Source organism: Platalea leucorodia (assembly GCF_965183815.1).
Source record: "Platalea leucorodia genome assembly, chromosome: 1".
Lineage (NCBI taxonomy): Eukaryota > Metazoa > Chordata > Aves > Pelecaniformes > Threskiornithidae > Platalea > Platalea leucorodia.
This window is the reverse complement of record NC_138823.1, coordinates 47187293-47201809: the sequence shown is the minus strand read 5'-3', so window position 1 is coordinate 47201809 and position 14517 is coordinate 47187293. Positions and strand designations below refer to the sequence as shown.

Genomic DNA, 14517 nt, shown 5'->3' with positions numbered 1-14517 from the left:
AAATAGAAGAATGTTATCTGAATGTATCCTATTGATAACGCGGTCATTGCCACCCAGTCAACCGATACCAACTGATCGGGGTATTGCGTGCACATGGCGGATGCTTTGTGGGTGGACCCCTCCCCTGGGCACTGGCCATTATAAAGCCTAAGCATCACCCAAGGACTACGTTATGGCTTCAAAACAGGGGCATAATCTTCGTGCCAAAAAAATGATTCACAGACCTTCTGCTGGTCCTATCCCAGGAGGGGATTTCATCCAGCGCAAATTAGGATAAGAGAACTGGTCCTTCAAAGCCTCACAGGTTTCACCAGCTTGACTCCTTCCAGCTTCCTACAGCTACAGTTTTTCAGCTCTTTTGTAGGTCTGCTATTTCGCTCTTTGGATCTATTAGGCAAATTAACGGTTCACTTTAAAATACGTTCACGGAACCATCTATGTTGCACTTTATTTGCTTGCTTTCAAATTACAGCAAGAATGATAATGCGTATTTGTTACATTTTTTGAAGTCTCAGCATGTGAAAATTTTCCTGACTTTACATTTATTAAGAATTAAAAAAAAAAAAAAGGCAATTACCTATAAATCCATTACAGTGCAACGCTAAGTAGCAGAAAAGACATAGTTTATTAGAAGCCTATTAATTAAATTTTCCTACTTATTATTATTAATAAAAATTGACCTGCTTTCACCTATTTAAGAATGCTTCTTCCTACTCAGTTTTTGAAAATAGTCCTTTTGATTCAAATTGAAAATGTGGGGGTTCAAGTAGGAATATAGGTAAAACAATCTTTTCAGTTCCACAGTTTCCTCAAAGTCCAGTGTATCTTGCCAAAATTGGGCTGATTTGAAGAGAATAATATTAGAATTTGCTATGCAAAAGGGCAGTTAAAAAAGAAAGTAGTTTTATTTTAAGCAGCTTTATTCAGCTCTAGACCTAGCTTTATTTATATTGCTTTATTATTTGTTTCAGTGCAAATTTAACTCCTTGGAAGCTCACCATATGCCCAATTCAGCTCTTGGTTACACCAAAACAATGATAACCAGGCCTTGTGCACTCATAAAACAAAGCCAAGGATTTGTGTAGATTTTCTAAAAAAGCAGGGTCAAAGTCCAGTGAGTTTACAATATATGTCTTTTTGAGAAGTTCTGGTGTTTGCCGCTGCATCGATAGAGAACTTAGTATCCCATCGCTTTGTTGGATAAGCCCAAATTGAGACAAAAAGGGGTAAATAGATGTGGTCTGTCTGAACTACAGGTTTTAGACGGATGCCTGAAATTGGAATACAGCACTCATTAAAAGCAAGCTGAGCTGTTTGCTCACTACAAATTAAATACTTCAGTATTCTGGCAACCATGGCCATGGGGCTTTGCTGAACTCTCAGAATATAAAAAGATAAAGCTTATCAAAAGATGTCATAAAAAAAATTATGACTATGTCTAGATTAAGGGAGAAAAGAATGAGTTACATTCATTATTGTTTTCCACTGCTGTTTCTTGAGAAATGCAGTGGGACAAATCATCTAGATCTATGCCACACTTGCTAGTCAGACTAGTCAAAAGCAAAGTCTTCCAGAAATTGTCATCATTTGAATGAGCTAATTTCCTCTCATATTTGCAATTAATTCTCTAATAATTCTGCTCCTTTTTTTCTTTTCTTCCCACCATAGTAAGAGTTTGGTAATAGCTGCAACAAGCATCGGAAAAAAAAATGCTAGCACAAGTAGGCAAAAACGTGGAGGTGAAAACAGCACATTACATCTCATCGCAAGTAGAGGAAATTGGAAAACAGAGGTGGTTCATCGCAAACTTTCTGTGTAAATCACTGTAATCTAATGCACTGCTCCACGTAGGATAGTGCTGGAGCTCAGGAACGCAATGGTCCCCTTCCTTCCTCCAGAGCAGTAATACCACAACAGCAACGAGCCACAGAAACTGCTACAGTCAAACTGACCAACGAACTGTCTAGTCCCAGTCTCCAAGGCAGTCTGCAAAACATGTTTCAGAGCTCAGTAATTAGTACATAAACAAATAAATCTCTAAACAAAATACAGTGCATCCAGGTGCATTGTGCAATAATGACCGAATTATTTTCCTCTGCTAGCGTCAGCCAACCTAAAAACACATACCTAAAACTTAATAATCTATTAATTGAAACGAGTACGACGGCTGAGACTGCCAGCAATACAGTACAAAGGGGAAGGGAAGATGCTGGGATTTCACCACGCTCCCCAAGTCCTTCCTTGCATTGACTGTATGGGCTGGAACGTGACTAACCCTGATAGATGGTCCACGGGAAGACACCTGGGGAGATGCTGCAAGACACCAGGTAACAGCAAGGCAGCAGGTAAGCGCCATCACCAATGCCCGCGCTCCCAGAGGAACAGAGAAGGAAGAGCAGGAACGTGACCTCGTCCTCACTTCTGCTCCAGCCAGCAAAGCAGAACTGACGTAAAGAGCACACTACACCCTTACGAGAGCCACGGAGCTATCGTTCTCTTGTAAAATCCTTGGAAGACATTTTGGCTGAATCAATCAGAGTTTCTCTAGGGGCTGCAATGCAGACTTCCCATTCCCAACACTACAGGTTATAAAACAATGGCCTAGCTTTGAATTTACCTTTTGAGATGGTTGTCAAAAGCGTCTTAGAAGATGGAACAGGATTAAAAAGGGTGATTTTTCTCTCTCTGCTGTTCATCAGTATTTACACCACACCATTTCTCTCAGCTTCTTTCTGCCTCTTTACGTGCCTGGTTTCTACTGTGCATTTTCTCTTAACGTTCATCTTTCTGGGTGATATAACCATTAAAATCTATTTCTCTTATAAGTACCCCTTTTCTTTAATTAGCTTAGTTACCTTCCCTGGACCTTTCATCTGTCATGACCTTTTAGAGATGAGGTAAATACACTAAGCATGTTATTAAAGGCAAGGACGTACCATTTAATTAACGAGAAGAATAAGTTTTCAATATTATTCTCTGTACTTTTCCTAATGCCGATTTTTGTCATCCTTGCCATGCTTATTGAAGATACGCTTATTGATTTGTTTGAAATTATTCCTAAATATTTCCCTTGAGATGTTATATTAATTCTATACATTTTAACTGTGATGGAAGAACTTGAATTCTCAAAAAGCTAATGTCACAATGGCATAAAATGTAAATTATCTGGCAATGGTGTGTAGGGAATTCTGCCTGCCATGATTTCTTCTTTTTTCCTTTGTTATGATATTTCTATTTTCCCTCCCAATTCTTCCTTGACTTGCTTAACCTAATTAATTTGCCTTTCCATCCACTGTTGAAACCCCTTCACTTGTCCGAGTTTTGCGCGTATATACATATGCATATATACTATATGTGTGTATATACGCACATTGGACTGCATTTATATTGCTCTCGAACGCTTCCTATGGCTTCCCAACTCTTCACCAGCTTTAGTTTGTCATCATAGCCAAAGTTCCAACCCTGCTTTAGTGAAGTATCAGATTGGTTTCATTTCGGAAGGAAGCCAGAACCAAATTTTCACTTGAAAATTATTTAAGACTTCTGAACGTGACAGGTTACGGGAACATAATTAACCCTTACAAAATCCAAACTAGTTGTGCCAACCAGGTATGGTTCATATTGACACTTAACAACTCTATTTTTAATGATTTTCTTATTGATTTTTTTTCTGGTGTTGAAATATGGTGCACTCATCTGTCATTTCTACAAACTATCTTTACTACCTTTTTTTTTCTCTTTCTGCTACATTTTTGGCCATCCTCCAGTATCATCGCAGTATATAGTAGCAAATGGTATATTTTAATAATATTTTAGTTACTTCATTCTAAAGTTCTTCGGTGTGCTTGGATTTGTATTAGTCCCAGTGATGCACTGCGATTTAGTACCTTGATTTGCCATCACCTCTTTTTTTATTCCTCTATTTCTGACCATTCTTCAGTTTCATCACCTGAAAAATGTAAACCCAGGACAGGTATTTCCTTCTCACCCACAACAGAGAAGATGACAGATACACGCTGAAAAATGGAAGTTCTGTGAAACCTTTTTACACTCCTTGCCTTTCCTGTCTGCTGAAACCTCTGGCCATACCTTAGCTGTTCTTCTCTTATTGTATCTAAATACTTGCATAACTACTTGCTTGTTACTCATCTTCTATCAGCTCAGGGTAGCAAGCATTAGTCCATTCACAAGTTTGATTTCCCACATGCGAACGCAACGCTGCTCTACCCTACAGATAGGTCATGATTTAGTGGCAGCTACTTCAGCTCTGGATCGGCCTTGAACAAAAGCTTTCTACAAAATCCACCTGGCAATATTGGTAGTGGTATGCATAAGTCCAGAGGCAACAAAGAGAGCAATCACAAGACATACACATTTAAAAATTGTACAGTGAGTTAGAGTCGTAAGTCATGTAAGTGCAAGTGGTCTCACCTCCTAAATTTTCTTAAGTACAGTCAAAATGTTATCACAGCCATCTCTTGTTGTATTAAAAACTTTGGGGTAACAAAATTTACAAAACTTCCAGACACACAGATCTTACTGGCGATATAATATATACAACCTCTCATGTCCCAGAGGAGCTTAATTACAGGCTCTCAAGTGAAAAAGGTTGAATGAGTTTCATCCTAGGCTCAAGTAGGTCATTCAATAAAAATTGTCCTTCCAAGTCTATGCTGAATATTTATTTCTGAAAAAAGCCTTTACTTGAGGTTAACTCTAACATAGATCAGATTTATTAAGTAAAACATTCACTACAGATCGCCCCTTAAGTTGAAGAGTATCCACATACACAACTAAATGGTTCAAGCCCTACAATTCAATTTCAACAACTAGCTTTAATCCCTGCAGATGCGCATAGTAACTGTCAAGTTTTGCAGTTTGCAGAGTTATTGAATACGCAGTTAGAAGCCCGTGCAACTATCTGCGATAAAGTTGATCATCGCTAAGAAAATCCATTTGCATCCGGAAGAATGCTCAACACCATCACTTGTAGCAAGTCTTTTCTGGATACTGTCCATGCCTACCTGGATATTTTATGTTTCTAAACCATTAAAAAATACCTTGCTAGTGGAAGTGTAAGGTTTTGAGGCTCATCTATTTAAACAGAACAAAAAGGTAATTTAAGAAAGCTACAGGATCACTTTCACTGCTGCTGTAGGACAATGCAAACAACTCTCGTGCACCAGCTAGCATCTCCCAAGGTTTATAAAGTCAGAGAGGCTTCTGGCAGGTTTAAAATGACATATACAAGATCAAAATATCTTTTAGGTCCTGGAAAGCTCTACTCATTTTGGGGGCTGTGTTGATCAGGGTCAATCTACTCAAGAAGGAACAAAAGATTCCTGTGATGCTCTGTGGTGCATGGGAGGCTGCAGAATCTGGTGGGATCCTCCTGGAGAGGGTTTCCTGCCACGCTGTCTCATGCTCTTTCTCCACATCTACCTCATTTATATCTCTCTTCAACATTTGCCCTGCTTGTTTTGTTCCTCTTTTACCAGCAAACTCTCAACAGGTGTATCCTGCATACAGGGGAAGATCAGGACCCAAATAACTTCCTTCAGACCAAACCCAAGAGCTGCTGGTTGCTTCCTTTCAAGAGCAGACCAAAACTCACGGTTCAATGTCAGCGAATTTTAATTTATTTCTGTAGTGTAAAATGAAATTTGAATCATTAACTCCTACATTCGTCCAGCACTAGCCTTCTTCTCATGGGGGCCTGTGTTCATGATAAGCCCTCTCTACATGGAGTACAGAGAGTAAATATTTCTGTGTATAGATGTGTGTCGTCTCTCTGGATTGTGTCTCCTTTCTGTCTAGAGCATTGAACAAGAGCAATAGTGATCACCCTAAAAGTTAGTGAAAGAAACAAACTGTCTCTATAAAAAGATCTGAAAAAGTCCCATGATGCTGTACTGATGCCTATCAGCCCATTTTAGCACCAACCTGCTAGCAAATGCCTGCTTATTTCTCACTGATCACGTAGCTATGTAGCCACAGAAACAACACACAGTACCTCTGAAGAAAATCAGGGCTGAAGTGTCTGAGCTGGAGTCCCTACCATGCTGCACCATGACCGAATCCAGTGAAGCTTCACTGACAAGAGGCTGAAGGTGAGACACTGAGGAACCAAGTTCACTATCGCCTCAATCTTCTCAGCAAAGGTTCACAGCAGCATGAAAATTAAACTGGGAGATTTTATTTTGGATGACTGGAAAGATTTGGGCTTTCGAGCTACGAGCCTGGCCTCTACCAGGGGATAGCACCGAATCTGTCATCCTGTGGCATTATATGCATGGGATGGATGTATCAGTAGTAGGTTTTGTTATGGTATTGCTACACCCTATTTAATGTTTCTAAAGTAACGTCAACGGTTTCTAGTTTTACAGAAGAAGCACTTTAAAATGCTCCCGCTTTAAAAATTTGCGCTCTATGGCTCACGTTTCCTTGGAAAATTCTAGCTCAACACTGTTACCAAGAAATCTCGGATCTTCATCTCCCTTTGCCTCTCTCTCGCACACATGCATGTGGAGATGGCGTCTTACATATGGCCGCTTTAACATTTTTAAATTTCGGGACAGAGTTATTCTCTTTATTCATGAACACTTTGCTGAATGCCTGCATTAAGAGTTGCCAACTAAACGGGTTTTGTTCCATCTGCTATGACCATTTTCCAGCACTCTCTGTCTGATTCACCAGCATCCCTCCTCACTGAGTCCATCGGGAGGTCTGCAAATGGCAGGGCAGAGGCTGCGAGTAATGGGAGGAGACGAAGCTCTGCAGACCTGAACAGGGGTTAAGGAAAATGTGGTGGGCAGTTAAAATGGGATGGATACGGCAGGGCTCGAGTACCGCTTCTGAGCCTGGAAGGTGCATTTAACATGACTGTAAACTACCACAGAATTGTACCTTGGGATAAATTATAGCTCACCCTCAGCATCACCTTTCTGTGGTACTTACTGCCATTATGTGTTGGCAGTTCAGTAGGCTGCAGAGCTACCACTATATATTTGACAAACTCTTTTATTCATTTTTGATATTGATGGCTACAAAAATGGGGAGAAATGCAATGAAGCAAAGCTGCATATTTTCAGATTGCTATAAAATGCCCTAAAATAATGAACAATTTAAAACATAAGATAATTTAAAGCACCGTATTTTGACATAGAAGCTATTTGTACTGTGATCTGTTTCTTCTATTGTTCATAAACAAAGTAATTTATATAAAATCAAACGAACCATAAACTCATACGTCCATCTACTATTCTTCATCACTAACAGAACAAGAGGTGGGCTGGGATACAGCCTGTTCCATAGAACCGACTGGCCTATAATTTTAAGCCCTAAATCCTGTAATCAGATTCAGTAGTACAGCCCTGTACCTGCAGAGCGCCTCACTGGTCTGCTAGTGGCAATCCAAGAGGTATTGGATCCTCCTGGAGGATATGAAGATTTAACTGAATTGAACAAAATTTGGTTTCTGAATGAAAGTTCATTCTATGCTTATAATTGGAAAATATAAGAGGAGGCACAGGAAAATTCATACATTAGGCTTGTGCTCTCATTAAAGTCAGTGGAGTCATTCCAAATTAATAATGACATAAAAGCAATCCGAACTTGGCCTTTAAGGTTATATTCTATTAGTTTGCTAATACCATGTAAATTCTATATTTGAAACTTATCCTGCAGTCATCTTGGCCCTTCTTTTTTAAAGGAAAGTTCTGTTTAGAATCCGCTGATACAGCTTGGGCCATTACTGTGTAACTTATTTTTAAATCAAGACTGATTTTAGGAGCCATATTTGTGTCTACGGACAACATCAAACAAGAGAAGGAAAAGTGGTGAAAAGAAATTTGTTTTCAAGTTGCAAATAGATTATTAGTTCCAGTTAAAGAACTATGCAGAAAATACACAGAAAAAAAATCCACCATAAAAATCATGTATACGGTTGGAAAAGATATCCTACTAGAAATATTAGTTCCACGCCTCCTTATGGATTGTGAGTACCAACCCATAAAAGTCAATACTGTCAGCCATTTGGCATATTTGTTGGCCTGACACGTTTATACAGTGTGCCTAGGCTAGGCATAATTTCACTGCTTTCATAAAGTGCAGCTTGGGCTTAATGAAGGAAAACCTAGGGCGATAACAGTAGCAATCTGAAAAGTCGCAGAAGTGAGATACTCACTGGGTTGCACACAGGAATACCTTACTGTGTGTTGTCCCACTCTGGACCTAAAATGGCTGTTTTGCAGGGGATGTTGTTGCCTGGTGACCAAAAGTGCATCTCCTAGGTCACAGAGAGATGTGAACATTCAGAAATTGATTTGTTCCTGTTGCTCTTGAGGAGACCATACCCGTAAAATAGATTAAGCCAGCACATCATCATCTATACATTCTCCTTGCTGGCATGCTTAAACTTGGTATTGAAGATAGACCTGTGATTTTGAGCTACTTACCAACCAGGCAAGGGAAAAACAGGATAATACCTCATGCGCTACTGCCCACAGAATATGAAAGTAGACCAAGCCTCAGCTACTGTGAGACTGCAAGACACGCCTGCTTCAATTAAGTCTGTGTTGTACATCTCGCCTGTTCCGGTGCAACCTCCCAGTTGCTATCAGGCTCTCTTTCTTTCATTAGAATCAAGTAGTTAATTAGCCCCAGCCTGTCCTCTCTCCTTCTCTCTTTCCCTTTAACGCAGCAGTAATGATGTCTAATTACCAGCAGCAGTGGATTACAGCACCATCAGGAGCAAATCTCTCTGGCTGACAGCAAAGCTGAGCAGCAAATCTTAAAGCTTCAAGGAGAGAATAATTCCTAACGAAGTAGTTGAATATTTGCTTATTTTTGACCAGCTTGTGACTGTAGAGTCCAACTTGTAATTTCATCCATCCTGTTGCTGCAGAGGGAGCGCTCATGCTGCCAGCAGTGATTAAATTGAAATTACTTTTACCTATGGTGAGATCAGGTGATGGACAAGAAGAGGGAGAGGATGAGGGAGAGAGTCACAGTTTGGGGATCTGTTACTGTTTGTGGTGCTCTCTGCGGACTGGACGAGCTCAAATGTATGGGATAACAACGAGAGAGGGGGAAAAATCCACCAAAACAGTGGGGATGTTTCTAAATGGTCATAAATTAATAAACTCTTAAATAATTAGTAAGAGTTAAAGCAATGAGAGAATGGGCTTTTCAGGCTTACCAACAATTACTGCCTGATGAAAATCCAGTCTTTCCCCCTGTAACTTATCATTCCTGGCTGGATGAAATCCTAGGCCTCTTGAAGTCAACAGGAGCTTTGCCGTGGGCTTTCTCCAGGCCAGGGGCTGCATCCCTGGTCTGTAAAATGGGTTGTTTCAGAGCCTTCAGCGTCTGCCAGGCACTGCCCCTGCCACGGCAATAGCTCATACAAACCATTGCCACCCTACGGGTCTGCTTAAATACTCCTCTGCCTTTTGTGATGGGATAGTGACACCAGATTCATGGGTTTAGGAGAGGGGTGGCATTTGTTTCAGAGAGCTGGCTGTTGTATAAGAGCGCTGAGGATCAACTTTTCGCATTCGTGTCGGACAACAGATTTATGTTGGCCAGCAGGAGGAAATTTTATCTACGTGTAAGACCTTTTCCGTAAGGGTTTATATGTCATTGTTCAAATAATGTACAGATATTCAGCAATTGCTTACAGATAGGGCATGCTAACTTTCCTTTCTTGATTTTATTAGCAGGCATTCTTATTTTGTCAGGATGCCTGCTTGGTTGCTTAAGCTATCTAAAGATAGTTACTTCTATATGAATACAAATGCATATATAGGGACATACAGAGACATTCATAGCTGAGGGTGTGATTCCCCCAAATAAACAAAGGTAAGACCAGCAAGGCACTTGACCTCTGACCAAAATCTCTGAAGGAAAAAAATAAATGAGAGAAATTTTGACCTGAAAATAAAATAGAAGAGGGGATGCAAGGTGGGACTCCAGGCTTTCATGGCCTAGCAAAGGTGAGAGAAAATAGACAAGCTGATCACCACTGAGTCTGGTGTTTCAGAGGCCCAGAACAGCACTTAATTTTAAAATTCCATCTTGTAAAATTAAGTTTTGCCTTTTTATTTAGTAGCATAGTCAATGTAATTTTAAAAAATACTGAATTTGCTTACAGTTTTGAACTTGCAGTGAAAAGGATAATCTGAGGAATAAAAAATCGTGCCCACTGGCTTTCCAAAATTATTATTCCGGTAAGCAGAATAGAGATTAAAAAATACCAACCTAATTGGAGTCTTCTGCTTTAGACAACGTTTTCGTTATAAATTGTATCTACAATACCCTCTGGGGTCAGAGATGAGCCATCAGGCATCTAACGGTAGAAAAGAAATCTGCCAAATAACCTGAATCTATAGGCAGACCTAGAACGCTTTGGTGAATAAAGACCATGGAGAGGGAACAGACTCTGTCCAGAGCTTCTCTTTCGCTTTCAGTCTTCGTATTTGTAAACTCCTTACAGTTAATTTCCCACCTCTGCCTCCTCGCAGCCATGACGGTGGCGATGACAAGGGGGGCAAATATAAGCCGGCCCCCGGGAATGCCCAGGTTTATGACTTCAGCGAGGCAGAGAGAGGCAGATTTCCCCGGCAGCCTACGTCACAACCCAACCCAGAATACTTTCCAAGAAGCCCCTTTGCTGCGCCACCCAGCAACCTTCCCGTTAGGTCAGAATAAGCTGCCACTCCAAAAATAAAAAAAATAAAAAATAATAAAATAAAATAAAAAAAAAGATAATATTGCTCAGCCAAGCCAAATGCCCAGGCAGGAATATTTTTAATTGCCGGGTTTCCTTTCTCGGCTCCCCCTCCCCGCCCGCCCCACGCACAGACAAAAGAAGCTTAGCTTGCCTGACCCAGAGCATAAGAAGTAAGAATAATGATACATTAAGAGAGTTCAATAGGCAAAACCTACTTGCAGCCAACAGTCCCCATCTTCTTAAATAGGAAAATCTGTCGCTCCTGCCACCACCAAGCATAATAGCTCTCCCGCTGTCAGCCCTGCGCCGAGCCCTGCAGCTCCGGCGCCTGCCGGGGGATGCCACGCTACCCTGGCGCATCAAATGGAGTTTTAAGCCTGATGGCTGCGAGGCTCCTGCGACCCCAGCACAGAGGAACGACATACACCCTGCCTTCGGCCGGGCGGAACCCTCTCCGCCTTTGTGGAGCATCCTCTCTCCCCGCCGCCGGCGCTGCCCAGCCAGCCGGGCACGCTTCGTGCCGCTCGGCGGCTCAAGGGCTGCGGGCTAACGATACAAAAAATAATTAAAAAAAAAAAGGGAAAAAAAAAAAAAAGGGAAAAACCCACCCTGATATCCCGGGGAAACCCCCCCACCCCCCACCCCCCCAAATCACCGAGCGGCGCCGCGCTTGGCTTTGTGCCAGGCGGGCTACCCCCGAGCGCTGCCGACCGGCCCCGCCGGCGGCGGGGGGCCGCGGCCCGGGGCGGCGGGGCCCGGCACAATGGCCGGAGCGGCGGCGGCGGGACAATGGCCCGGCCCCGAGCCGCCGCGGCGGCCCGGGGGGGAACCGGGGGGACGAGGAGGAGGAGGAGGAGGAGAACGAACACCGACCCGGCAAGGGTGCGTTGTGCGCACGATCGCTTTAAATAAAAAGGACCCACAAAGACCTCGGCGGTGTATAATGTGACAGGCAAACGCAACATGGTGATGATGACTTGGGGGAAGAGGGAGGAAGGAGCCAACTGTGGCTGCGGCTCCCCCTGCGCCTCTCGCTCCCGGAGCGGAGCGGAGCGGGCTGCAGCGGCCGACATAGAACAAGGAAGACAATTCTCTACTAACCGTGGTTTTGACTGGCACGTACAGCACTTGCTTCCCTCCTCCAGCACCACCACTGACCTCGTCCGAGTTGCCGAGCTGGAAGCCTTTAGATTTGACCCAGAATTTGAATTTGGCATTATCCGTGGAGCTCGACTCGGAGCCGTTCAGGAGCTGGACGATCCGGTCGTATTTTTTACGGGTCACCGTCTTGGTTTTTCCTGAGTCCCCGTAAGTCCTGAGACACCAGTCTTGAAACTGGCGGTACATGTCCCGGTCGCTGCTCTCCATAATCTCCTAGTACACACAGGCACACATGCACACGCCGGGGCGCACGGGCACACACACACGCACACACTCGCACACGGACGGACGGACGGACGGGCGGGCGGGCAGACCCACGCAGGCTCCCCGGCAGAGGCGCACGCCGCCCCGCAGCGGGCCGGGGTGCGGGGCCGGGCCGCCCCGCCGCACTTTGCACCTGTTCACCCAGCGCTCATGAAAAATGCATCCAGCTCCCAGCCCCAGCGAAGGAGGTCCCGGTGCAGGCAGATCCCGGCGGATTTTTTGTTGTTGTGGTGGTGGTGGTGGTGGTTCGGGGGGGGTGGGGGGGCCGGGAGGGGGATGGGTGAGGGGGGGCAGCAATCAATTCAATAGTGTGGCAATGTTCTCCTTCATTTTTTTTTTTTTTTTTCCACAGGAGGCAAAACGGGTCTGGTGGAGGCTCCTCTTATCCTTCCACTGTACGTGATCAGTCTCTTTAATAATTGTGCAAGGCAGGACTATCCCACTGGCTCCAGCAGCGTCTTACGCGGAGAGGGTTCGCGTGGATAAATAATTAAAATCCAATCCCTCGGCTTAGCGAAGAGAAAAGAAAATATTGACGCGGATCTTTCTTCTTTTCCATACATCAGCTGCACCCGGATTCACTCTGGATAGTGCAGGTGAAGGGAAAAAAAAAAAAAAAAAAAAAAAAAGGAAAGGAAAGAAGAGAAAAAAGCCCACCCTCCTCCGCCCCGGCAGCCCTCGGCTGCCTTCCTTCTCGCAAGGCTCCTTTCTGTCTCTGTCCTGGCGGGCTGTGCCTCTCCCCAAAGCAGCCTCGCCGCGCAGGATGGAGGAAGCACTGAAGGGCAAACTGGGCTCTTTGCTCCCCCTTTATTCCACGGCTGGGCGGCTTTGCTTTAGATATCCCCGCGCCGGGCATCAAGGTACTGGAAAGAAAGAAAGTTCTTACCTGCTATTTTCTAAGCCTAATACATCCGATCCGCGTTTTAAGTACATATTTTTTAATTTAAAAAAAAAAAAATTAATGGTCTGTGAGCATTTCACTTCCTCATATTCAGTCCCACTGAATTTTCAGATGCCCTTTTAGGAATTTTCCTCCATTTATTTACTTAGCAATCCCAGCAGATGGAGAAGGAAAAAAAACCACCAACCACCAAACCAGATATATACGAGAGAGGCTCGGATATTGGACCAGAGGAGCGAGAGATCAGTCCCAGGAGGATGTTGGTAGAGGGAAGGAGGCGGCTCTCGGTTGCTCTGCCAGTGTAATGATGGTGCTCACACATGTAGGGCTCCTCGGGTGCGGGGTATCCTTTGGTCTCGGGGGTAAACTGGCTACAAGGCATTCAAGTAAGTTTGCCTGCGGATGCTGAGCGAAACCCCCCTTTTTTTAAAGGGGGAAGAAGAAGAAGAAAAAAGCAATCTTGATTTTTTTCCCCCTCCCTTTGCCACAGTTTCAGTTCACGCCGGAGATTTCCGCGCTCTCCCCGGTCTCCCCCGGCAGGACACCCCCTCCGCGGGGGGAAGGCGCCGCGGCGGCCTTTCCTCTCGTCGCCTCTCCGCGGCCGCGCCCGCCCGCGCCTCCGCCATCCAGCGCCCGGCTCCGCGCCCCCGCCCGCAGCCGGCACCTCCGCGGCTGGGGCGCTCGCTCCGACCCGGGCCCCGGCCGCGGCTCAGCGCCCCGGAGGCCGCGCTCCGCCGTGCCGTGCCGTGCCGTGCCGCGCCGCTCCGCTCCGCTCCTCCGCGCCGCTCCCCGCGCTGCGCTGCGCTGCGCTCCGCGGCGGGCTGGCGGCGGCGGCGGCGGCGGCGCACCGGGCCGGGCCCAGCGCCGCTCCGCGCCCCCCCCGCGCCCTGATTGGCCGCCGGGACAAAAGTTTCTGTGGCGACGGCGGCGCGGCGCGGTGACGGGCAGCGCTGTCCCATGTCGGGATGGCGCGCGCGGCGCCCCCGCCTCCGCGGCCGCGCCGGGGCGCGGGGGAGGGCGCGGAACCGGCCGCGGGTCGCCCCGGGGCGGGGGGGGGGGGAGGGGGGAGAGAGCGGGGGGCGGGCGGGGGGGGAGAGGCGAGGGCAGCGTTTCCATGGCGATGTCTCCGGGCGCAGCCCCCCCGCGCAGACGGAGCGAGCGGATCAGCTGACACATCATTAGCTTAGGACCTAATTATTGCTTATTGGAGCAAGAAGCGGGCGCAGGGCCGCGGCGGGGGGCGGGCGGCCTCCGCGCCCCCGGCGGACGCCCCCCCCCCCCCGTGTCCCCCCTCCGCCGGCCCGCGCACGCCGCAGCCGGCGGCGGAGCGGGGGAGGCGCGGCGGCACCGCGCACTTTGCGCCGCACCGGCCGGCGGGGCCGCGGCGGGGCCGAGCGCTCCCCGCGGGGACACGTGGCCGCCGCCGGGACGGGCTTTCCCGGGGAAAGGGAGAGCGAAG

The 14517-nt window shown here is 46.0% G+C and overlaps 1 protein-coding gene across 3 annotated transcripts in view; it reads right to left on the bottom strand.

Moving 5' to 3' along the window:
* The window catches only part of NOL4 (nucleolar protein 4), a gene marked incomplete at both ends in the record, with an annotated part of 200263 nt that extends 188163 nt beyond the window's left edge, over positions 1-12100 (bottom strand). For 2 of the 3 annotated variants that reach the window (XM_082327545.1, XM_082327546.1), the window contains one exon: positions 11834-12100. In XM_082327545.1, coding sequence (XP_082183671.1) covers positions 11834-12100 — 267 coding nt within the window. The remainder of the gene's footprint in view (positions 1-11833) is intronic. The other variant, XM_082327547.1, reaches the window with a different exon arrangement.
* Between the last annotated feature and the right edge of the window lie 2417 nt (positions 12101-14517).